The 26,182-nt window shown below is 40.8% G+C and overlaps 2 protein-coding genes across 2 annotated transcripts in view; both read right to left on the bottom strand.

Moving 5' to 3' along the window:
• Positions 1-2,466, bottom strand: part of GUCA1C (guanylate cyclase activator 1C) — a 32,897-nt gene extending 30,431 nt beyond the window's left edge. Inside the window, exon 1 of the mRNA XM_039244993.1 lies at positions 2,305-2,466. The gene's annotated coding sequence lies outside the window, so the exon portion shown is untranslated. The remainder of the gene's footprint in view (positions 1-2,304) is intronic.
• Positions 2,467-5,606: 3,140 nt separating this feature from the next.
• Positions 5,607-26,182, bottom strand: part of MORC1 (MORC family CW-type zinc finger 1) — a 164,161-nt gene continuing 143,585 nt past the window's right edge. Inside the window, 5 exon segments of the mRNA XM_039244970.1 lie at positions 5,607-6,297; positions 6,299-6,364; positions 9,109-9,303; positions 16,927-16,980; positions 18,545-18,632. Coding sequence (XP_039100901.1) covers positions 6,226-6,297; positions 6,299-6,364; positions 9,109-9,303; positions 16,927-16,980; positions 18,545-18,632 — 475 coding nt within the window. The 3' untranslated portion in view covers positions 5,607-6,225.

Below are 26,182 nucleotides of genomic sequence, written 5' to 3'. Positions count from 1 at the left end.
TAAAAACAAACAAACAAACCCTGCTAACGCCTCATCTTCTAACTTCTCGGGAGTTCTGTCAGAGTCTGAGAAGCTGCGGTCTGGAGTAAAAGTGAAATGGGTTGCACAGTGGGACGCAGCAGCGGCCACACAGAGAGTGAAACATAGACTGGCAGAGACAAAGACAGCGAGGGCGGAAACAGAGAGACGGAGAGACGACATGCCAACATGCACACTGTATCCTGTCCTGGTCACTTCAGGCTCTTATAACAAAAATACCATAGACTGGGTGGTTTAAACCACTCAGAAATGTATTTCTCACAGTTCTTTAACTGAGGACATTCAAGATCAAGGCTCTGGCAGATTCTGTGTCTGGTGAGAGCCCACTAACTGGTTCATCGCCCATCAGCCTTCTCACTGCATCCTCACACGAAGGAGGAAGCTCTCTGGAGTCTCTTTGTAACAGCACTAATCCCATAGGCTCAGCCTCATGACCTAAGTACCTCCCAAAGACCCCACTTCCAAATACTACAATGTGGGAGGGGAAGGGGGTTAGATTTCAACATAATTTGGGCTTGTGCCAAATAAAAGAGGAAACCTCACTTAGAATGGAGTCGGGAGGCCAGCAGGGGGAGCTCACACACCCTACCACTCCTCATCGATTGCTGACCCAACGGGAAGAGACTGCAACTTGCTTGTGGATTCTACTTGTTTACCACCCCAGCAGAAGGAAAAAGGGCCCCACCCCTTGACCCGGGGAAACAGTCCAGCCAATGAGATATTGTCACAAACAATTCAGACAATAAAAAGCCACTGTACCTCACCCACCCCCCACCCCCCAGTTACTCCAGTCGACTTTTTGTTTATAAAAGCCTTCCTGATTTCACCCTTTGTGCTACAGTGTTCCTCTCCTTTGTTCTGCAGACTTGGCCTATGGTTTTGCCATAGCCTGCCTATCCAAAATTGCAATTCTCTATTTCCAATTAATCCCATATTTGCTGGCACAATAACTGGCACTTTTATTTTTCAGGTTGAGAGGAGCACAAAAATTCAGCTTAGAGCATTTCTAGAACATGTTACAACATCAAGAACAAAAGCAGAATCTGCCTCCTTTTCCCACTGTTTTGTAAGCTCCCTGGGGGCAGAACAGTTCGTTTGCAGCCACACAAAGTCAAATTTATGAGGAGGAAAACAGCTCCATACAATACAGGCAGTGTTGCACTCACGCTTGATAACAAAGAACGTGTCCTGAAAGACTATGTCCTAAATGAGATCTGTTCCCAACATTATTACAAGAATTAAAATAGCTGTTAATTTTGCACATGTTCAGTTTTCCCTAGTTCTTGGCTGGCACTTCCTTCTGAGTGCTCTGTTATTTTGGTTTGTCTGTTTTTATTTGGAAAAGGGCTCAAAGGGCTGTGCTAGATTCCATGCATCCCAAAGGACAGTCAATTGTTTTAATTATCCTTTCTTTCTCATCTATTCTCACACACAGCCTTCTAAAAGTCATCTACTTTTCAATGCGTGATATTTCCCCTTTCCCTTTTATTCTAGATGCCACCTGCCCATTTTGAACTATACAGGTAAAAAACAACTGAACTGCATGAGGAAAGGTAGGCAGGAAGAATTCTGTCCTGGGTAGATCAGATTGTTACTTTTGTGTCTTATTTTTTCTGTTCCCCATTTTCTCCTCCTCATCTTTGTATTTTTCCAAGACTTGAAAATTAAATATGCTGCAACTCCTTAGGAGTAAATTCAAGACAATAGTTGAGTAATAACCTTTAGAAACTAAAGTTTATCTGAATTTAAAACTGTGAATTGTTTTGTTTTTCCTCCAACTAAACCGGTCAGATATGAAAAACTATTCCAGCATTCCAATTTCTGAGTACAAACAACATGTTGGCAAATTTGTATTGATTTTACCTGCCAATCTAGATGCAATCACACTTTTTAAAGCAGATTCCTGTAATTTGCTTTTCTATAAAATGTCACCAACGCATTAAATACTTTGAAAACAGTCTTTGTAAATCAATCTGCACTTATTAGATTTGTTTAAACGATAGCATTAGAATTCCATGCCGAGATTTAATTTGGTTTTAAAATAACTCGCTACATGCATAACATTTCCAAGGGTGGAGAGGCTAGTTCCCAATTACTTTCACGCCATCAGTGCTAAATGTGTTTAATGACTCACTTACCTACAAGCTGTGGGTTCTCTGAAGACCTCCCTGTTCAGTGAGATGCACACATTTTACCTCAGGCTATTTCATATTTTTACAGAGGGGAAAATGCAAACCACCGCCAAATAAAAAGGAAAGGTCTTACCTTGTTCATGTCAAAGGTATTATAGACTTGATCAACATGTTGATTGGTCTTTTGATTCAGACCCTGCAGACCCAAGAGTGTCTTAAATTCACGCAGTGTTTGCAGGCCGGATGGATATTCCCTCATAAATTTTTGTACCACACATAGGTCTCTTTAGCAGGAACTGCTTTCTCACCACCAGCTATGGATTCGCTATTTCCCATCGTGATTCACAGTCTGCAGCTTTTTCTCAGGTTGTTTTCACGTAAGGTCTCTCCGGATTTAGTTCCTCACTCTTCGCTAGAAGTGGAGGCTAACATATGCCTTTAGAAAGCTAGTCTAAACCTCTTACTGCTATAGGCTAAATAAGAATAGAAAGCCAGTAAGATTAACTCATCTGTACAGTTTTAAGACTGGGCCTTTTATCACTAACTGATGGGATTGTGCTCACTGCCATTCAGAGATACAGTGTTCTGTGAAGGGCAGAGGTGATACTGTCCTTGCCATATGGTTAGCCATAAATTATGCCTACATTGTGGAGGGGAGCTAATGGAAGGAACTTTGAGTTGCATTCAGGAAGCTTGGGACTGAAACAGTTTCTCCAGTATCACTGTTCCCATCTGTAAAAGAGTAACAAGGATATTCGCCTTTTCATACCTAAATACTGTCAAAATAAACCTAGATGTAAAATATACTAAAACCATGGAAAAAGTATACATTCTGAGTGTTGTTAAACTTGAAGGCATCTATGTAGAGAAGAGGGAAATGGGTAGAGATAACCATATTATCAGTAGTAAGAATGTTGTAGATGTGGTAGGCAGTGTGCAGACACAGGGACATGTTGAGCTATGTCTTCTGGCATCGTTCTTATCTTCTTTATTTTGAGAGAGCGCATGTGCAGGCATGCTTACACAGCCAGGGAGGAGCAAAGAGAGAGAGGGAGAGAGAATCCCACGTAGGCTCCAGGCTGGCAGCTCCTAAGCGGGTCTCTATCTCCCGAACCCGGAGATCATGACCTGAGCTGCAATCAAGAGTCAGATGCTTAACAGACTGAGCCACCCAGGCGCCCCATCTTTTTCTTTTTTTTGCTGTTTCTGTCTTTTCTGTCTGTCAAGTCTGCTTCTACCCAGGCCCCCTGCCTGCTAGTTTTGTCCCACTCCCGTTCCCAAGCTAATCTAGTCTGAGTCAAGCCCCAATTGCAAAGGACTTGAAAACTGAGTGAATGAGCATAAGAACAGTAATGGAAAGGAATTGCCCTGTGTGGTCCTCAAGCTATCTTGCTGCCAACCATGCGTAGGAGCAACAGAATTATGTTCTTTCCTCCGAGAATCATCTGGTCCCAAGCATGGTTACCCCTCCTAACCCCACTCCATTTCCCCCTCAATTCTTGTACTGACTCAGTTCCTAAGTCTGGTTTCTGTCTTAAGGTCCTATTCCTTAGTCCTAACTGATTACCTACTTAAAACCCCAGATTCCCCAAGAACTGGAGTCCTTGGGGCCTTGGCAGGGAATAGGCGTGGCTCGGGTATATGTGATTAATTTTGTTTCATATATACCACCGTAGACTTTAAATAGAAAAATCTTTGAATCCATAATTACAGTTAAAGAACATGTGTCCAGGAAGGTTACAGAAATTTGGAACACCTTCACTTGGAAGTATTACTTGAAACAAATAGAGTAGGTGAGATTTCTTAGGCAGAGTAACAAGAAAAAAGATGAAATAATGAGGACACAGTCCTGGTAGGAAATAGGTGGAGGGTCCTGCTAGAATCTTCCAAAACCAATCTCTGGGGAAGTCCCTGGGCAGACTCTTCCTAAAGGTCGGCCAGAAGGACGCTCAGAGGCATTGACTTCTTATCACCATTAACAGTTATTAATCATTACTTTTTAGATGAAAAGAATGGCTACTGACAATGCAAGAAGAAGTTAATGGAAGTTTTCAAGGGGCCAAGGAAATCCCCTGTGGAAGGAAAATTTTGGACAAATCAAATTTACATGTTTCTTCACATAAATTATGCTTTTCAAAAAATCTGCATAATGATTACTTGCTGATAAAGGAAAAACCCTTTAAAACTATTACAAATAGCATAAGAATTCTTATATTGGGTACAATATTGATATCCCAAACTCAGGAATCCTGCTACATAAAACATTAACTGGTTATAAGATAATGGGGAAAAGGCTTCATTTATAAAAGGTCAAAGAATAAATCTAAATTACAATAAAATTAACTAGAAGGTGTGCTTGACATATTTGAAGAAAAATTTTAAATGCTAATACAGGGCCCCAATAAGGACTTGAACATACAAAAAAGCATATTTTGTTTTTGGGTAGGAAGACTTGATATTTAAAAAAGGCACTTCTACCTTAATCTATCATACCACCATATGCCAAACGAAATGCAAATAAAGTTTGAGGGGAGGGGTGGGGTGTTGACTAAAAAAGCTAATTCTAAGTCTGGATAAGAATTAAACATGCAAAGATCGAAAAGAAAATTCTCAAATATAAAATTACTGACTATCTCTACCAAACAACTTGGGTCCAACATGAGAAAAGATGGAACAATCAATGAAAAATAATAGACTTTTTTATAGAACTTGGCCCAAGTACAAATCGGAATTTAACACTCAGGAAAGGTTAGCACTGCAGATCGGTGGGGAAGAGTCTGATTATTCAACTAACAGTTTGAGGACAATACTGTATCTATCTGGAAACACACACAGTTGGATTTTTAACTTACTCCCTTCACCAAAATAAGTTCTAGATAAATATTTAATAATATAATAATAATTAAAGCCATTACAACAAGGTAAAACTTCTTTATACTTTCGGCATTAGAATGCCTTCTCTAAATAGGACTACAAAACCAGAGAGCGTAAACAAAAGGAAGTTAAATTTAAAAAAAATGTAATTCCATATGGCTCAAACACCGTAAAAATTTTTTAAATAAAAACTTATGAGGGGTGCCTGGGTGGCTGTGTCTGTTGAGCATCTGACTCTTGATTTCAAGTCAGGTCATGATCTCACAGTTCATGCATATGAGGCTCACATCAACAGGGCGAACTGCAAGGAGCCTACTTTGGGATTCTCTAGCTCTCCTGTTCTCTCTGACCCTCCCCCCCCCCCCCCACTTTCTCTCTCTCTCTCTCTCTCTCTCTCTCCCCTCCCCCTCTCAAAATAAATAAATAAACTTAAAAAACAAAGACAAGGATGGAGCGAAGACTTCCCACCATATTCCATCTCACATGGTCTGAATTTTGCACTATGCATATGTACATAAAATTAAAATTATACAATTCCACAAATATAAAATGTTTTATTGCGTTTGTTCAAAGTTGTAGACATATCCAAATTAGAAAAATAATCAGCTATCAAGGAAAAGGTAAAACACAATTCTTACATATGTGTAATATATGTTCACATTGTACTTAGAAGATTTGTACTTTACTACAACAATAGAATTATCATATAAATAATATACTAAAGTTTCTGAGGATTTATATTTTCTGCTTTAACTGAGTAATGGCTGTGGTGGAGAAAGGACATATGGTCTTTCCTTTCCAACACAAGTTTTAAGGGGAGGTGACTCTGTAGTCCTTTGTATCCTGATTTCGAAAACCACTGCTTTCTAGATTTTATAGTCATTTACATGAAAACAAAACTCAGCCTGACATGTCCATGTTTCTTAGTAGCTCACATGGGAACTGAAGAACTCTAGAAAGTTTCTGAAATAACAGGAAGAGTTAGGGAACAGGGTAGCAAATATGTCGATGGTAAATCAGTCTCCATTTCTAAAGTACACAATTTTTTTAGAGTTAAACAGGGCAAACCGTACAATAACGAGTACAAGGGGAAATGTTTTTTGAAAAGAATCTTCCTTTTTCTTATTAGCCTTTTAAAAAAGGGAGTATCTTTTCTGACTTTTAATTTTGAGAAGTACCTTCAATTTTTTTCTAAAGGGAGACCATGTCCTATATCTGTAGGCACTTTATTTAAAGCGTTTCGAAAAAAAGGGATTATCTTCTTTAAGCAAAGCTTCTAAATAACTGTCAATCTCCTCCAGGTCTCCTGCTGGACGGCCCTGGAAAAGAGAACCAACAATCATGGCAGGCGAAGACGCTACAGGGATTATTCTCGTAATCTGGGCGGCCTCTGACCAGTCTTCCCTGTGATTCATGTAGCAAGAAACCCACCTCACACTGAAATAATCCTTTTAATCTTTAAAAATGTTTTCACATTTCATTTTATGCTCACAGGTGGTTAGGAACTTGGATCATTTTTTTTCTTCTTTAGTGGAGGTATGTTTAACTAGCTTTCCTTCTATTTAACTACTTGTCATATTCCTAAGGCTGCTCTGCCTCCACCTCATCCTTCTGTTATAGGCTCTCATCTCCCATTTTAAAAGTTCATGAATCTGTAGCCTTATAGGCAAAGCAGAGGAGTAAGTGACTTCTGACTTCTCTGTCGCTCCTCTTCCGCTGCACCATCCTTCCCCCCAGTCCCTGGCTTATGCCTTCATCCATCTCCTCTCTGTCCTCCCCCACTTCTCCGTTTGGGTAATTTCACACTCTCCCTCCCTGGGCTGCTGAATCCACGAGCAGCTGGACAAATGCCACCTCTGTACTGACAGATCTCCCTCCCTCAAGGGCAGTCGAGGGATCAGCCTGCTCTCCAGCTGAGCTGCCTGGGTAACAGAATTCTGAGAAAGGACCTTGCAGAAACAATTCCAGTTTTATGATTGTTCCCAGTGAGTGTCTGGCACCACCATCCCAGTTTCTCCATCTCTCACCTGGTTCTATTAACCTGCTTCTGCTTGGCTCCCTCTGCCCTATAGGCCTCTGACGAGACGGGACTGTACTGAGTCCCAGCTTTGTGACTGGGGTCCTGTCCCTACAGACAAGCGTACGTGATATTCATGTTCACCCAGATTTTCAGATATTCAATGGCCCTGAGGGATGCCCTGTGTGACCGTCTGACACTGGCGGCCCTCAGTCTATCTCATCCTTTGCTTTCTGCCTGGCAAAGCACACTTCCTTCTAAGACTTCAGGATGCTTCTGTCCCTAGTCTCTTCATGTGCCTGCTCTGTCCATCCACCTCGGATGGACGTCCCTCTACCTCCTCTCTCACCTCCCGCTCTGTGCCAGTGTGGTGGCTCTGGCATTCAAAGGCAGTGAAAATAAAAATTTCAAGCCAGGGATGAGAGTAAAAAATATTCGGGCAGGAGCCCTTTGAGTACCTCTCCAGTGATACCAGACGAAGCATGTCAGAGGCTCACTCTGCAGGCTAAAGCCCTTCCCCTCCTTACCAAACTCTGTGAATCAGGCCAGTGAAATTCGTACCATTACTCGGCTGCTGTGCGGGAGCTCAGGGTTTGGCATAGATGGAAGAGTAAATCATTATTCTTTCATCTTTTCTTCCTACCTAAACATAGATCTGCTATTATGAAAACCAATAATTTTTGTGAGCTTTTTTTGACAGAGAGTAGTATTTGACTTTTATGATATAGAATTTCTTTGGTCCCTCTAGGTTTTGTTAGTAAAACAACAATCATCGCTGAAACTGTCCTATGGTGGCGGGCTCCGCAAGGACCTTTCACACAAAAAAACATCTGCCACCTTTTGCAGCGAAAAGAACCAAAAGGAGCTGCACTCGAATCCCACTCTTCCAGTAATAAATGAACTTGAATAATGGCTTTGGTAGTACTGTCGATAGAAACACAGATAATTACCATTATGTGAAAACAGCATTAATCGTCCTTTTTCACTTTAAAACTGAAACATCTGAGCTGTTGTCTAGACCACCCACGGTAGACAGAGGAGGGTATCTTTTCTTGGCTATATGCTTAAATTAAGCAAAAATATCTTCATTGTTTCATTTTGTACTGAATATAAGAGAAATCCCAAAGGATCCAAAGGATGTATATTTTGTGAAAAATGAATGGATTCATCTTGAAATGTTCAGGTCCGACTGAAACCCAGGTAGCCTGGCTTCAAAGCCCAGGCTCATCACGTATACTATGCTGATATGTGCAAGCTTCCTAGTGTCTTCCCCACCCACTTCCTGGACAAAATAACCCTCCACTCCTGAGTCAGGACTCTCCTCAGGCACTCAGCTCCTGCCCTCTCACCTTGTATGGCCTAGGAGGGACTGGTCCCCTAGAAAATAAACTGAGAAATCAACAGCAAGCCTAGGAAGCACATGGAATTTTGTACTCAGACATAGGCCCTGCGTCCTAGGCTCGCTGTTGATTTCTCAATTTATTTCTAGCAGCTGTGGAAAGACTTTTCAACCATGGCTATCCATATTTTAATTTTTTATGTATTCTATCCAGCATTTCTATATGCTACAGAAAGAAGATGGACCTTTCCTCATTAGCTCAACCCATCACAGCAGCCCCGTTCATTGTGTTCATATATCCACACAAGATGCACAGACCTCTCTAACCTCTCCTCAAAGATTAGAAGAGTCTGCTTTTATTTATGTATTGGGATGAAAATTATATTGTTTTGTTGTTTGATAAAATGAGAAAAAATTTCCTAATGGAAATATGCTATTGAGGAGATGGGGTGACCAAACTATACGAAGAGCACAAGCAAAGATTCTGGTTTTGGTAAGAGAAAAAACACAGCAGACCTTTTAAGAATGTTCTCATGTATACTGTCAAAGTTCATTTATGTACGATTTCAATATCCTTACATGGAGAATAAGGGCTAGGTTAAGTGACTTGTCCAAAGCCAAGGAGAGGATGACGATGTCAGAGAGGAAGCTGGCTGAGTGCTCTTTCCACAATGCATATTCCTACTACTCAAAATTTCATTACTTACCAGCTGAAGTTTCTGCAACAATACTGCCAGTTTTACCCGAAGATTATTCAGTTTATCTTCAGTAAGCTCTCTTTTTTGTTCACATTGTCCCAGAGATATTTCATTAACCACTCCTCTTCTATTTGCTTCATAGATAGTGGCCTGTATTTTTCTCTTTAGTTCTCTTTCATATTCAGCCAGGTAAACATGCTTGATCTGGGAATGTTTTCAAAAACAGCTTTAGGGTATTTTATTTTATTTTATTTATTTTATTTATTTTAATGTTTTATTTATTTCTGAGAGAGAGAGAGACAGCGTGAACAGGGGAGGGTCAGAGTGAGGGGGAGACACAGAATCTGAAACAGGCTCCAGGCTCTGAGCTAGCCATCAGCACAAAGCCCTATGCGGGGCTCGAACCCACGAACTGTGAGATCATGACCTGAGCCGAAGTCGGACGCTTAACCGACTGAGCCACCCAGGTGCTCCTAGTGTATTTTTAAAGTATTACTTTCCCCCCTCAGATCAGCAAGTGATTCCATATTCCAATTCTGCACACATGTACCAAGTGTCAACTGTATACCTGTATACAACAGGTGGTCGAAATATAAGACATGGTGACACCTTTAAGGAACGTGCAATCTGATGGAAGAGGGAGAGATAAGATGTATAATACTCCAGTAACTATGAGGATGGGAAAGGCACACCAAGGTGAGCTTGGAGACCCTTGCTTGGGAATGGAAAAAGGACCCAGTAATGGCGGAACGTGTCCTCCCGCCAGTGACACCAGATGGTGCAAGGCACAAAGGGGGCAGCTGGTGATGCCTGTGACCCTCTCTCCACAGCAGCAGTAGCTCACGGGCAATGACAGAATGGCCAGCCACTCAGGGCTTTCCGGGCAGATGATGTCGTGTTATTTATAACTCAAGTCTGTAGCATCTGAAAAGCACAGAAGCTACAATAAGAAGAATTCCTGTTCTGTCACTCTCTTCGTGTTCCTTATCCGGAAGCAGAATACGGTCATATACTTATGCATATGACCCTTGCTAATTCGAGAGTCTTGGATGCTTTCCAAGGGCTCATGCTGCAACTGAGACACTCACAGGGTAGAAAAAGGTAATGGAGAGGCCAAATGCTCCAATTTCAAAATGACATTAATTGCTTGTATCAACATTTGGAGAAGGCCAGGGGATATTCTGAGAAAAGAGATACAAAGCAAATCCTGTTTTGATACACATTTCAATGTTTCTGTAATAAGGAGATTTCTGTGTTCAGATATGGCTGGGATGCCAGGATAACTGTAAGGTAGCCGCATTTGTCTTCTGGGTCTACCCTTGCCATTCTCCCTCCTCCCCTACACTCACTAATTCCTGCAGGCCCTTCCCAGACACTGTCCACACCAGCACCTTTAAGCACTCATTGCCCTCATGTGTTTCTCCCTTTTCTATAAAGTCCCTTTAACAAAAAAACCAACCCCCCCTAAGTATTTTGAATTCCACTTAACATTCACTAAGCACCTCCTAAATTCAAGGCATTGCATTTGGTTATAGGTGACACAAAGATATATAAGGTCCAGCCTTGCCTTCACGAAGCTTCCAGTCTATAGAATGAGATAATACAAGTGTGCAAAAAAATGTGTCCGATGGGAGAAGATGCACTGCGCCGCTAGTGAGGCACGGATATTATTAGAGTTGAGAGGAGGGTACAGATTCTTCGTTAAATTAAAGATCATTCAAGTCCTGACTTGAAGTACTTGACAGGGATTGATATCAATAACTTACCCTCCAATTATTTATGCTTTACATGTGCTATTAATTGAGAGTATTTGGGAGCAGGGACCCATTCTAGAGTTTTAAACTGCCTGGCCACTTGAGTGAGGGCACCAGGAATTAATGAGATGCTGAAATCCTTGACTTGACTCTGCCAATTCTTACCTTACTTCCTGAGTCGCAGGCCTCATTCTTCCAGGAATATACATACCAAGCTCATTCCTGCCTCAGGCCCTTCGCCTTTCCTGCTTTGTCTTTCCTTTGTTCAGCCCTAACCTACAAAGTCTCACTACTTGCCTTTCAGGTCTGCACTGACACATGGCTCAGGTATTCCTTGCTCACTGCATCTGAAATAGGTTGCCCCTTCCCCAAAATGCACTGTCACTGTCTATCCCCAGGCCCCGTACAATTATTTTATGCCATATCACATGCTTATTTATTTACATGTTTGTGTCTATCATTATGTGATGCTACATTATGCTTTGTTTGTTACCTGTCTTTTCTCAAAAATGTAACCTCAATGTAAAAAAAGAATTGATTTTATTCGCTTCTGTATTTCCCATGCCTGCCACACGGCACGAAATAGTGGGGAGTTAGGAGAGCAGATGTACGGCATTCACAGCAAGAGGATTTTAAGCACACAGGCCAATCCTGCCCTGAAACCCAGGCTACAGTCTGAGATCTTGGAGGGGAACCCACTTTTGAACAGCCTCAATTCAACATATAGGAAGTTGATGATTTACAAGGCAACAACTACCTCCTCCAGGCAGCTTCATAGATGCTACTTGTGGAAGCTTTAGCCCAACCCAGAGAGTGCCATCTCCCATGGCCTGAAGGTGGAGTAGGGTAAATAATTCAGCTCAGCTGGAAGAAGGAAGACAGGGTTACAGATAGCTCAGATGTCACCAGTTACTCGGGGTTCTTAGTGTTCAGAATGCTAGAACTTCACAGCATTTGTCATCCTCAACAATGGCCAGGGAACACTTTTTAACAAAAGCAACAGCAGTAGTAATAATAATAAATTAAAAAGAAATCTGAGAAACAACAATATCGCTTATCAGCAATGAAAAGGGACATACTATTGATAACACTTGAATAGATGTGCAGGGCATTATGCCAAGTGAATAAAGTCACTCGGAAAGTGACACGTGCTGTATGATTCCATTTCTACAGCATTACTGAAATGACAAAATTACAGAGATGGAGAACAGATGGAAGGTTGCCTGGAGTTAAGGTGCATGTCTGTGTGCAGTGTGACTATAAAGGATGGCACAGAGAGATCTCTGTGGTGGTGGGAGCTCTGGACCCTGATTTAGGTGGTGGTTACACAAACCTACACATATGATAAAATGAGACACATACTTCACCAACTTCAATTTTGTGGTTTTGGTATTCTACCACAATTGCATAATTCCATAAGACCTAAGCACTGGGGAAAAACTGAAAGGTACATGAGATCTCTCTAATATTTTATAATTTCCTATGTATCTATAATTACTTAAAAAATAAAAGGTTCAAAAGATAACACTGTTGGGGCGCCTGGGTGGCTTAGTCGGTTAAGCATCCGACTTTCGCTTAGGTCATGATCTCGCGGTTCGTGGGTTCGAGCCCCGCATCGGGGTCTGTGCTGACTGCCAGCTCAGAGCCTGGAGCCTGTTTCAGTCTGTGACTCCCTCTCTCTCTGACCCTCCCCTGCTCACGCTGTCTCTCTCTCTCTCCTAGAAATAAATAAAACATTAAAAAAAAATTTAACAAAAAAAAAAAAAAAAAAAGATAACACTGTTGGTTTTTTTTAATGTTTCTTTTTGAGAGTGTGTGAGCAGGGGAGGGACAGAGAGAGAGACACACACAGAATCCAAAGCAAGCTTGAGGCTCTAAGCTGTCAGCACAGAGCCTGATGTGGGACTTGAACTCACAAGCTATGAGATCATGACCTGAGCTGAAGTTGGAGGCTTAACCAACTGAGCCACCCAGGTGCCCCAAGACAACACTGTTAATACAGCATGACATAAAGAATGTTTATATAGCACACTGCATTCAAAGTCATATTTAGTCTCTCAAAGTTCACAATTCTATAATCAAGCAAACTACATTTCCTTCAAACACTATCAGCCAGTTTCCTGATTTAGACTTCTGTTTTTCTTTTTTTTTTTTTTTAATTATAGACTTCTGTTTTTCTTAGGCTAACATCTCTAGAAGGTTTCTATAAAAGGTGGCAATTCCGAGAACTTTCAAAGCTCAATGTAAAAGGACTTCTGGTTGCATTAACATTTTAATTAAGATGAGTAGAGAATTGTAACATGATGAGAAGCTTAGTTCTGCTGGCTAAACCTACTCTTACAGAGGTATTTGAAGAGGATCAAAAATGGAATTCTTTTCGAACTCTCTTAATTCAGAACAGAATTAGGATTTGAAAGTAAGGATATGTGACGGAGATTTTAATTTTCTGCCTTGAATTTAAAAAGTCAGAGTTCTAGTCGCTCGGGAGCCCCAGAATCCTAAGAAGTTAAGGCAGTCCTATAAGATATAAGTCCAGTACCTATACATAGAGTACAAAATCTGTATGTACTCTGTGTATAAATATAGAGTACAAAATCTGTATGTATTCTATGTGTAAATGCATGTGAGCATTTCTGTGGGCAGACACTATAGCAGAAACAGCAACTTTGACTCAGTGCACAAATGGTAAGGTCTAGATGCATTCAAAAGTACTGAGTGAATGCCAACAGGATACAGAGTTTGATAAGAGAGAAATGTAAGTTCAAGGATTCTGTAATTTAGTTAAGGAGAAAACATACAAGAAACAACTACAATACAAGGCAGAAAATTTAATTAATGCTAAAATAGTTTGACGTTTCTCTCAGAATACAAAAAGTCAAGATTAATTTCACATGGACAGACTGAGGAAGGCTTGAAGTGGAAGGCAGCACTGACCAGACTCTCCATAGGGTGAGCAGGATTTCAAGAGACTAACTGTGGACTGGAAGAGTAGACAAGAGTGTCATGGGGAACAGCATGGGGAAAGGCTAAGAGGCAGGCCAGTCTAGAGAATGGAGCGACTCCGTTTTGGATGGGGCAGATGGCTTGTGAGAGGAAAGAATAAAAGATGGTGGCTCAGGTCAGGTCATACAGGACCACATGTGTGGTCATAAACAATCTCCTACTAAGAGTAGTTATGGAAACCAGGGCATGGTGACCAAAGACATCTGTGACTTATCAAGGGTTCTCCTGTGCTTTGATGAAGCTATCTTTATTAAAAGTATGCTATTTAAACCAAGTTGCATAGATCTGTCCTCTATATGGATTTCAAAAAATGATTTTAATAATTTTTAAAACCATCCACCTAAAACTACCAATCATTCATAAAGTCCTCATGACCAAGCAGTTTCACGTTGGTGAAGTCACGATTCCAACTATGCTGTATTTTGCTTGCAACATCTCTGTTTTGAGAGGAAGTTATGGTGTCCTGTTCACTTGCTTTGATTCTTTGAATCCCACTTGCCCTAAACATTAAGAAGATTCTACTCATCAGCTCTGTTAACACTGTTCCCCTCGTATAAATACTTACCAGTCTGACCCCCAAAACCCAACAATGACCTGGCTCTATTATGGATCCTAAAGATATTGGGAAAATATCATTTTGAAACAGATGTAAAGGATATATCTAGGATATAAGCCTAGATAAATTAAGGTGTGTGACAACCTAATTCTTTGCAAATTTCTAAGTTTCATGGTGTGAAGTATTTAAATCAGAGTTACCTAACCAGCAAATTCAGATCTGTGGGAAGGAGCCTTACATAACTCTTCAAGCTGGCTGCCACAGATTTATGGTTGGGATAGTTCCTGATGGGACACTAACCAACTTGCCTACCACACACCCCCTTTTCACTGCCAGCAGCTCCCCAATATGTGTTTCGCCATGCAATGTCAAGCTCTCTAGTTAAGTAAACAATAATTCTTTTGTACCAAAAGGCTGAGACACTGTGGTTTGCCTTTTGCAAGTAACACATGCAAACTCTGTCACAGGACAAAGTCTAGGTAAAAAGAAGATGAAAGAAAGTGACGCAGAAAACGAGCTTTGGGTGGGACGAATCTGTGTTCCAATCGTGAATCTGGTACTTATTTGCATCATGACATTGGGATATTGTATTTCTTTTTTTTTTTTTTTTAATTTTTTTTTTTATGTTTTATTTATTTCTAGGAGAGAGAGAGAGAGACAGCGTGAGCAGGGGAGGGTCAGAGAGAGAGGGAGTCACAGACGGAAACAGGCTCCAGGCTCCGAGCTGGCAGTCAGCACAGAGCCTGACGCGGGGCTCGAACCCACGAACCGCGAGATCATGACCTAAGCGAAAGTCGGACGCTTAAACGACTAAGCCACCCAGGCGCCCCTGGATATTGTATTTCTGACTCTAGTTCCTCATTACTAACATAAAGATAGTGGCACCGACCTCCCAGTGTTGTGAGAGTGAGATGGGGTAATGGCTGTTAAGGGACTAGCTCAGTGCCTGGCTCTACTGGCTCTTGATAAACTACAGTTTTACATTCACTGATGAAAATAATATTACTGCTAGAACAGGATCAAAAATATTTTGAATGAAAACTGTGTCTTGTAATCTAGTTAGGAAATGTTGACAAGTGGGGCACCTGGGTAGCTCAGTCGGTTACGTGTCCAACTTCGGCTCAGGTCATGATCTCACGGTTTGTGGGTTCCAGCCCTGCATCACGCTCTGTGCTGACAGCTCAGAGCTTGGAGCCTGCTTCAGATTCTGTGTCTCCCTCTCTCTCTGACCCTCCCAGCTCACGCTGCCTCTCTCTTTCTCTCACAAATAAATAAAACATTAAAAAAAAAAAAAAAAAGGAAATGTTGACAAGTATGTCTTGAGGCTGAAAAATGTTCAATTACTGCTTTTAAACAGACATTATTCAGAAAATAAACTCACTCTTCAGATGAACGATGACAGGAACCGTCATTTCCAGCTGTTTACCACAGTCCAGTAGGCACTCAGTCAGAGCCAAGAGAGGCAAATATGTCTCCAAGGGTGTTACATTTAGGCCCATCCTACACTTCAAATGCTTTGTGATACAGACAGCCTTTCTAAGAAGGAATCTGGCTTAGGTTCTAATTTTCATCGCAAGTTTGTCTGGTTGAATGTCTTGAGGAACTTACTTCACAATTCTATTTCATTTGTAAAACAAGAAAATCCAAATGTACTTCATTCCCTACCAAAGAGATGAGCCAGGGGCGCCTGGGTGGCTCAGTCGGTTGGGCATCCGACTTCGGCTCAGGTCATGGTCTCACAGTTCGTGGGTTCGAGCCCCACGTCGGGCTCTGTGCTGACTGCCAGCTTAGAGCCTGGAGCCTCTTTCAGATTCTGTGTCACCTTCTCTCTCTGACCCTCCCCTGCTCACACTGTCTCTCTAAGAAATAAATTTTATAAAACATTAAAAAAAAATAAAAAAAATAAAAAAGAGGTGAGCTAATGCCTCCGTTTCCATGCACTTAATACAATTCCAGGGGGCAGTGAGCACCTCCTGGCCTTTATAGGTTCACATGTGACTATGACGCTTTTCCAGAAGATGGCTGTAAGCATACGTACTTTTACAAGCATTAATTGATTTTACAACTGCTTTTATAATGGAAAAACCATAAACTTCACTGTCAACAGCCTACTAAAAAACAAAAAAACAAACAACAACAACAACAACAAAGCTCCAGAGATATCAAGTTGTCCAAAACCATTAAAAACTTTAATCTACAAATGACTTCTGGCTTAGTCCAGTGTTTTGATGATTTAATCTATTTCTTAAAGACAGGATGTCATCATGTTTTCTGTTCAAAATATAGACTCACTCCAAGTGTTTCATAAGCTTTGTGCTGTGGAAATATTTGCGTTTTAAAATTCAAAAAGATGTTGCTTTGTGACATCCGATAAACTACACATTAATCTTATTCTTGATAAGAAAACGCAAATTTGATTTCCTTCCAAATTTAACATTTGGAAATGTGTATTACTTCTCTTTTGGAATGCGGAATCATTTAGAAAATAAATGACTACACTGAAAAAAACCTTACCTGGTTGAAGCCCGTTCTCAGTTTTTGGTTTGTCTGCTCTGGGCACTGCTCCGGCTGTTTTGTAAATGATAATAGACCAGGATATTAACTTTCAGAGGATGAGCTGTCTACAATACAGTTATTACATGCAAGTATCTAGTATTAAAAAGCATCAAAGCCTAGAACTGCCTGACATTGGTACTGTGGGTCTTTTATACCTGGGTCTAATTATATGAATTAACTAAAGTATACCTCACCTTATTCCAAAAAAAAAAAAAAAAGAAAAAAAGATTAAGGCAGTTTACATAATTAATAAACAACATGGTTAAAAAATGCAATAGAAAAAAAAGAAAGTGAAGGAAAACTAAATGAGAAATACAAAATATTTAAGAGGGATGTCAAGAAGGTAGTTGGAGTATGATTTCTTGAATTGGAATACCACAGAAGTAGACTGGGGAGTCACTGCCATATGGGTAAGTATTCAAAGTCACAGACTCGTTGAGTTCACCTAGAACCACACTTCACAGGGAGAAGAAAGTGACTCAGAAATGGGCCCTCAGATGTGCCCACACTTAGAAACCAGAGAAGGAACTGAGTTGCCAGCAGAAAAGACAGTAGGGAGAAAGGCGAGAAAATGAGAAGTGTGTTGTTGTGGAAGCTATGCAAAGAAAGTGCTTCAAGAAGGAAAGAGTAGTCAACTGGGTTGAAGGTCTCCAAGAGGTCAGGTAAGATAAGAAGTGACTATTGCATTTGGTCACTGGAGGCCTCACAGGGCAGTCCCAGTGAAGGAGTAGGGCTGAGGATGGGGTGGGGATAGAAGGTGAGGAAACAGAAGTAATAGTTATAGATTAGAAAAGGGAGGGGTTTTCCCCAGGATCAGATTAAGGCATATGGCCCCTCTTCAAATTAATCACTTGGTGCTCTTTTCACTAATAGCCTTTCCATGTCCATCCATCCCTTCCACAAGCAATGCTGAGCATGAAGGCGGAGAAGCCATCCATCCACCCTCCTGTACCGCAAAGTCCTTCTCCACTCCAGTGAGCAGCTTCTGGCTGCCTCAGGCCTGCATGCCTCACTCAGCTTCACCACAGCCTGCGTGACTTAGCAGCCTGGGGACAACCTATTGTGAGCTCAGGTAGCAGAACAAAGTTTTCCTTCTAATCATTATATGGCACTGTCTCTAAAAGGAGATTTGGTAAATACAGATTTTCTTCATCTTTCCCTCTGATGTGTGACTGATTCTAATAAGACTAGCGCTCTGGGCACCTGACGTGGCTGACCTACCTAATCGTCCTCTATCAACCCTTCATCAAAGGTGGCTGAGGGAAGGCATCCAAGAGATAGAAACTATTTTTGGTGTCCTGGGGGTAAGTCAAAAATCACGTCGTTTCTTTTCATCTCTGCAACTTTCTCTGTTCTCAGCCTATAAGATCTTCCCAAAGTGTATCTGAACCTTGGTAATGCTGATTTTAAGTGCAGTTTTCATTTGGAGTCATCCATTTGGTGTAAAGGTCCCCATCCTCGTTCATATAAGCCATTCTCAGTCCTCTTACTGGTAACACTTTACGATGTTTCTTCAATGAAGATTAAGTTTAGGCTATTCTGTCACTCCCTCAAAGTTCCAATAAAGCCGGCTTACCTCAAAACTTGCCACGAATTCCTCCATAGATGTGTAGCCAAATTCTGATGGTAGCCGATACTCAGAAAAAAAATGCAGAAGAATCTCCCTAGGAGTAGGAGCACAGCAGAGATGGTGATATACCAGGAAGAGAGACGCAGCACTCACCTGTCAGAACTGGGTGTCCTCTGGGTGTTAAACATCTTGGCAAAGATGAGCATTCAGGCCTACCAAGTTGGTTTTACCACGGTCATCCAAGTCTTCTTCAAAAGGCACAGACTGGGGAAGGGGAGGTGGGCGTGGCTATAAAAGGGCAACAGGAGGCATCCTCATGGTGACGGAACTGTTCTGTATTTGTGTCAATGCCAAGATCCTGTGATAGTGTTACCACTGGGGGAAACTAGGTAAAGGGTACAGGGGATCTCTCTGTATGATTTCTCACAACTGCATGTAAACCTACGCTTATCTTAAAATTTAAAATTTAAAAAAAAAAAAAAAAAAAGGAAGAGGGGCACCTGGGTGGCTAAGTTGGTTGAGCATATGACTTTGGTTCAGGTCACAATCTCACAGTTCATGAGTTTGAAACCCGCTCGGCATGGAGCCTGCTCTGGATCCTCTGATCGCCTCCCTGTCTGCCCCTTCCCTGCTTGCTTGCTCTCTCTCAAAAATAAACAAACCTTTAAACTTTTTTAAAGATTAGAAATAACTGAAAAGAAAGGAAGGAAGTGAAAAAGAGAAAGTAGAAACAAAGAAGGAAGAGAAAGGAAAGAAGGAAGGAAGGGAGGGAGGGTGAAAGAGAGAGGGAGAGAGAGAAAGAAAGAGAAAGGCAGAAAACAAGTATGACCTCACAATGCCCATCCATAATCCAGCAGCCCAGGAAAGCCCTGCACTCACTTGAGTGCTTTCCTTGAAGAAAACTTAGCACTGCAAAATTCCTGGAGGAAAGACATTGTCTAATGACTTTTTTCCCCCTAAGAAAACCAAGGAACTTAACTCTCCAGAGTAATTCCTTTTATCTGGGGATCCGTAGATACTCTTAGGAATCCTATGTGGATCCTGGTCTTTCCAGTGATTGGCCATTGTTCTGACAGTTGCTTCATTTTGCCAAGAGGCAGTAGTGCCCTGCCTTTGTAGTGACAGCTTTTTTGGGATTAATCACCTGGATGGCACATATTTCATTCCTGGGAGAATATGAAATCTATAAATTTATAGCTACTATATCTTAAAAGTGTATAAGGGTGTTTTTATGTTGAAGGGTTCTAAGGACCTCAGGTAAATTATCCAAGGGATTTACAAAACTTTTCCATCGTAGTATGGCACACAAAAGACAAAATAGCTCTTTCCTATATGATTTACATTCATAATAGTGTTCTAAGTGTATTATCTGTTTTAATACTCATTTATAGTTTTAAGGAGATTCAATCCAAAACATTAAAAATCCTCAGCACAACACGTCAAATATAACACAAACACACACTCCCCTCAGAATGATTTGCCTGGCTAGAATGATTTGAGTGGCTTCCAGGTATGTGGGATGAGCAGAAATCAGATGGCATGGAAAGAAAAGCTGTAACTGGAGTCCCAAGGAAGATGGACATGTTATCACTTTTATGGCTAGTCTCGTGGGGCAGAAGGGGTGAGGTCTTTTACACAAACCACTCCTCTCTCTCCCTAAAGCCAGCTTCCCCTTCCTACAACACAGGGTTCAAGCCTCTCCTGAGCAACAGTCCTTCTCATGGACTACACTTAGATTTAGATTTAGAGCAAATCAGCAAGTTTCTAAGGAGGTAGCTCCAGAGAAACAAATATTACGTGGTGGTGGCATCTGGCTGGGACTGAGAAGAGGGTGAAGGGGCAGGTCGGGGAGACCAAAAGTTCTGGATTAGTTCTGAATTATTCTAAACCTGTGGAGTTTCTACATCAGAACTTATACCAAACTTCATCTATAGTCTAAATAACTTCTCACAAATACATACTTTATTTCCAAAGCTAGATAGACATTGTTTTAAAATAAAACACAACTTTGTGTGAAAGTTTTACAGCTTTTGCCATGTCATATTTTCTCAATACACTCAAGGTCATTAACTCCACAGATACTAGATATTCCCTGAACCCCACTAAAACTTAGCTTTTCCCCAGTAGCACCTGCCAGAGCCTGGCATTGCACCCCCCATGCTAGGAACCCATACATTCTTATTACGCGACAGTCAGGCTGGTGGGGGGTGCAGACACTGAGATATGCTGGGATGTGACAGCGAATATAGCACCATGGGCACTGTGACAGGGGAGCACCATCAAGGGGAGCCCTTAAGGAGGAGGAGGAATTAGCTGGCTGTGGGGCAGGAGGGTAGCAGCCTATGAAGGAAATATTCCAGACCAACTGCACTAAATGTTGGGGACAAATATTTTCTGTCAATATTGAGCACCCTGGTCACATTCAATCACTCTTTATAAAGTTCTAGAAAAGTGTTAAGTGCTACTATATGTTTTATAGTTTATATGATTTCATGTAATCTTTACAGAAACTCTTTGGTTGAGGAATTATTCTTACCTTGAGCCTCTTTGGTTTTCTGACTATTAAGGACCCACCCCTACCACAGCCCCTAGCAGGTGCCCTGCACTTTCCTTCGTGTCTCACCTTCCAGAACTTTCTGCCTTCTACTCTCTCCTCCACAGAGCTGCTAATTAGCTTTTCCCTTTGGGATTCTGTCCCACAAGACTGACGAGACAGAGGACAAAATATATAGGTCCTGCAATATCCAAGCACAAATTTTCCTTTTTCTGAAAGGTAAATTCAGAAAAAGCTGTCATATGCTGTTAGAAAACCGTTAAGATACCAAAAGTCACAGGAGGGTCTGAATGTAGTTACAAATTCTTAAAAAATTCCTTCATTTGTTGTCCTGAGTCCCTTTCTTCAGTGATTTTCCTTGGTATCTTCTTTTGTATCTTATCAAACCTTTCTCCACTCACAAACTTCACTTTCCTTTAGGACAGTCATAGTGATTCTCTAATCCATGAAAGGTCCTTCAAGAACATATGCCAGGAGATGCTGAGCACAAAACCCTAGGGATAAATTGGTATCTGTTCTCTCATATCCATTAAATCAGGTGGATACTGCGCATTCTGGAAGACTCAAGGATCAAGTGTTGCCTTTTCAACAGGACTCCTGTCCCACCAGAAACTACCCTGCTTCCCTTGGAGCATTTACTCACAATTCTACCTCCAGGCTTGACAATAAAATCAGGAGAATGTCTTTGTTGAACACTGCCTCTCTTCTCAATTTTTAAAGATTTTTTAAATGTTCATTTATTTTTGAGAGAGAGCGAATGGTGGAGGAACAGAGAGAGAGGGAGACAGAATCTGAAGCAGGCTCCAGGCTCCAAGCTGCCAGCACAGAGCCTGATTTGGGGCTCAAACCCATGGACCAGACCATGAGATCATGACCTGAGCTGAAGTCAGACACCCAACCAACTGAGCCGCCCAGGTGCCCCTCTTTTCTCAAGAATTTAAGAAGCAAATATCCTAAAGATCTTCTAGAACCATTACTTGCATCCAGGACCATAGGAGGTCTTTGGCTATGATGCCCGTCTCACTGAATTCCTATAAAATCCATATCTATGCCTGCAAGTTTGAATTGGAATTTTTTAAAGAGTTCAACTAGATGAGCTACAACACTGAGTCCGCACCGCTTCCATCCATGACGGCCAAGCTTGGTAAAGCTGAAGCTAAGGGCCATTTCCTTTTCATTCCACAGTCATAGTCCCTTCTCAACAGAGTAGTTTTTTCTTAAGAAAAGTCTCTTACTTGCATTATTATAGCTCCATTCTCTCTAGACATGAGCAGGGAAACACAGAAGCACCTGCTCATCCAGGTGCTCTTTTTTAAAAAAGTAACCTCGTTCATAGAAAAAGAACAAGCCTCTTGCTTGGGGTAGTTTGAAACGCTCTTCTCCAACCCAGTGAAAAAGAAAGATGAAGATGAATACAAATGGCACAGTTTTGCTTTCTAAAACCAGGAATTAGATCGTGGTTTCCAATGGACCCCAACTGCCAGTGTATTTAATTTTGTGGGCTTTCTTTTGCTTCAGTAACTGGCAGCAACCTGTAACAAGTGACATACTTTTCTTTTTTTTAAAGTTTATTTGTTTTGAGAGAGTGTGTGCATGATTGCAAGTAGGGGGAGGGGCAGAGAGGGGAAGAAAGAGAATCGCAAGCAGGGTCCACACTGATCTCAGATCTCACGAATTGCGAGATCATGACCTGAGCCGAAATCAAGAGTTGGCTGCTTAACCAACTGAGCTACCCAGGCATCCCATGACTTCCTTTTTAAAATTTAATTCTTGATATTTTTAAAATGTAAGCTTACATAGGCTTTTGTGGAGTCAAAATAAACGAAGTCTGCCTTATTATTAAGTTACCATATACAACAATAAACAAACAAGGTGTTATAGGGTTAGCAGTTAAAAGGAAGGACTATGAGACCAGACTGCCAGGATTCAAATTCCTGCTCTACCATTCAAGAGTTATGTAATGCTAGGCAAAGTAGTCAACTTTTATAAGCCTCAGTGTTCTCATCCATAAAATAGGAATAATGAAAGTCTCTGTTTACAGGGCTATTGAAAGGCTTAAGAGAGTTAACATATGCAAAGCTTTTAGGACAGTGCCCAGAACACAGGTAGTGCATAATAAATATGTATTATCATCATCATCAATATTATTGAGAGTGACTTGAGATTTGATAGGTCTCCAATATTTAGGATCATCTGATACAATTTAACAGTATGGATCTTATCCACCTCTGACTTAACACAACTCAGTCATACCCCATAATCTGAAAATATTTTAATATCCAACAATACTATTCACTGCATTTTACATTAGTCCCTTTCAATTTATTAAAAGTATTCTTTGAATATCTACTAATATATCTCAGACACAATGTGGAAAATCCAATCTATTTTCAAAGATGTTACTCTAGTTGGGGATTAAAAAAATTAATACACATAAAAAAGTAATATAAGACAGGAAAGCACTAAGCTGAGTATAATCAAGTAATGAAAATGAATAATGAAAACTACTATTTTTATTAATTTATTCCATTAACATGAAATAAACAAAGTGGTGAGACTCTACTTTGGCAGTATGGAAAGGGATAAGGATGGAGTCATGTCCAAAGTGAACCAAGTGGAGGGAAAGGATTTTAATGACTATCTTTACAATGTGACAAGTAAGGCAAATCTGGTGAACAATCTTGAGTATAAAACACATGGTACCCTCCACCTTCTACAGAGCCAGCCATAATCTTCGCGCCTTGAGAAATTTGAAGTCTAGTTAACACAAGGAACAACACGTGTACCAGATACAGAAAGAAGAGCACAGTACAGGGGGGAAAAAACATAACAAAGAAGACAAGAAATCTGTTTTCACCCGTGAAATGTTAGAAAACAGACTACACGCTGCTGAAGGCGAAAAAGAGAAGATTGATAAATGAGGAGCTCATTTTGTTCCAGTTAAGCTTTATGCTCTGTACAATTCTTTTTCCACTTAATATTTCTGTAAAACAATCACCACAAAAAAGATTCAAGCTGGCCCAGAAAAGAGCTGATTTATTACTATGTTTGGCTTTCAGAGTCTTTAGTTGGTAATAGTATGATGATTTCAAGCACCAAAGATTCTATGTGTTCATCAGGAAGATGATTTCTGGGAAATTTTAATTTTCTAGTGATGCCTAATAATGGAAGTGAATGTACTTTAAAGTCTCAGTACCCTCAATCACATTACCTCCTTTTAGATCACGTGTAAAAATTAATAGTAATGATACACTTAAATGCATAACAAAAATTAGCCAAGGATAAAATGAGGAAAATGATGATACACAGTGGGGTATCCAAACCCTAGTGCAACACAACCAGGCAGCTCTCCAGGTCTCAGTGTGGGGGGGAGTAGCAAAGAATGTGTGTATGTGTGTTACAAAATGCCTGTGTGCATGTATGCACACACACACACACATACATGTTTCTGTATGTATATGTAGGTAAGTACATATATATGTATGTGTATATATATGTGTGTATATGTGTGAACATAAGACTCTAAATCAAGGTGCCTAGGCTAAAACTCAGCCCTGTCCTAGTAACTGTGTAACTGCAACTTTGAGTGTGTTAATTTCTCTAAGCTTCAGTTTCTTCATACATTTGTTAAAAAGTTAAAAATAATATCAATCTCCTAAGTTTGTGGAAGTAAGGAGCTAACATATACAAGACACTTGAGTGAATGCCTAAAATATACTAACAGCTCAAAAACAATAGCTATTATTATCAAGAAGGCCTGGTTCACTTGAAGCAATGTCCTAATCACTAGTAATATGCAAACATTTCTTTGCCATATATAGGTACATTCATATATATAATTTATTGTATACTATGTGTCCTAATGCTCAGAACCAGTAAGGAAGATAAACCAAGATTCAAATGTATGACTACCTAACTTCAAAATAGAGGATCTTACATATTACTTCTGGACAAATACTGATAAAACTGTTCAGAGAATCCCATTCGTTAGGGACTATTCTGTAGACCACGGCAGTATGAGACAGACATCCATCCAGATCATTGGATAAGCGGCCTCTTTCAACTCATAATACCTGTACAACACTGAGGTCTGGCCTGTTTCTGTCCCTTTCCCAGGCTAGAGGAAGCTTGCCAACTCAGATTTAGTGGTCAAAACTTAAGTATTCAGAAATGTAGCACTCTGACTTCATTTCTTGGTCAACAACTTCTCTCTGGATCCCTAGTATCATTAGTGAAGATGTGCCCTAATGCAAAGTCCAAGCAGATCCACCTACATATAACCAAGAGTGCTTCATCCTTTCTCCTGGGACAGGACAGATGCTAGTAATGCGTTCCTAAGGGACAAATGGGCCTTCATGCTCATGTATGCAGAGCCCCACAGCCCTGGATGTTCCCATAGGAATTTTCATAAAGCCCAGGACAACGGCAGAACTGAGTTCAAGTACTGCAGTGGTTTGCAGTATATCTTCACACACAAGACCATAGCCTGAGCCTGAGACGAAAGGTTTAGCTCCCTATATATATGCCTCACCTCTACATTTCTCTTCGCCAACTCTCCTCTTCAGGAAGCTTTTACAGTCACTCACCGATCTGGAAGTCCAAGTATCTGTCCTAAGGGAAAATACTAATCCAGCTAGATCCTCCGGTATGTTCTCCTTGTATAACAGAGGCCACTCACAGTCTGTGACCCCCAACCAAACCAACTGGCCCCATTAATTTAGTGGTGTCACTGCTCTTGCCCCTCCCTCTCCCTATGTCACCTATTTCAGAGCACTCTTCTGTAGACAAACTTCTTTGGTCCCCTTTTATCCTTGGTCCTTATTTGGAAAAATCTTGAGTTCTGGACTTTATCCCCTCCCTGCCTCCATTCTTTGGGAACTGAGATCCAGACATTTAAATTCCTCATCTGCCCTGCCTGCAAATGTTAACATTCTACACTGAACCAAAACGTAAAACTCAACTTCCCTTGGTAAGTTTAGTATCTAAAGCTACAATAGGAGAATTTGTAGAAAGCCATACAAATGTCATGAGGGACTTGGTCAGGCAAAAACCAAATAACTAAAAAGTAAAAGAAAGGGAAAGGGAGGGAG

Source organism: Hyaena hyaena, unplaced genomic scaffold (assembly GCF_003009895.1).
Source record: "Hyaena hyaena isolate Hyena2069 unplaced genomic scaffold, ASM300989v1 scaffold_251, whole genome shotgun sequence".
NCBI classification, from domain to species: Eukaryota; Metazoa; Chordata; class Mammalia; order Carnivora; family Hyaenidae; genus Hyaena; species Hyaena hyaena.
This window is presented reverse-complemented; position numbering and strand designations above follow the sequence as displayed.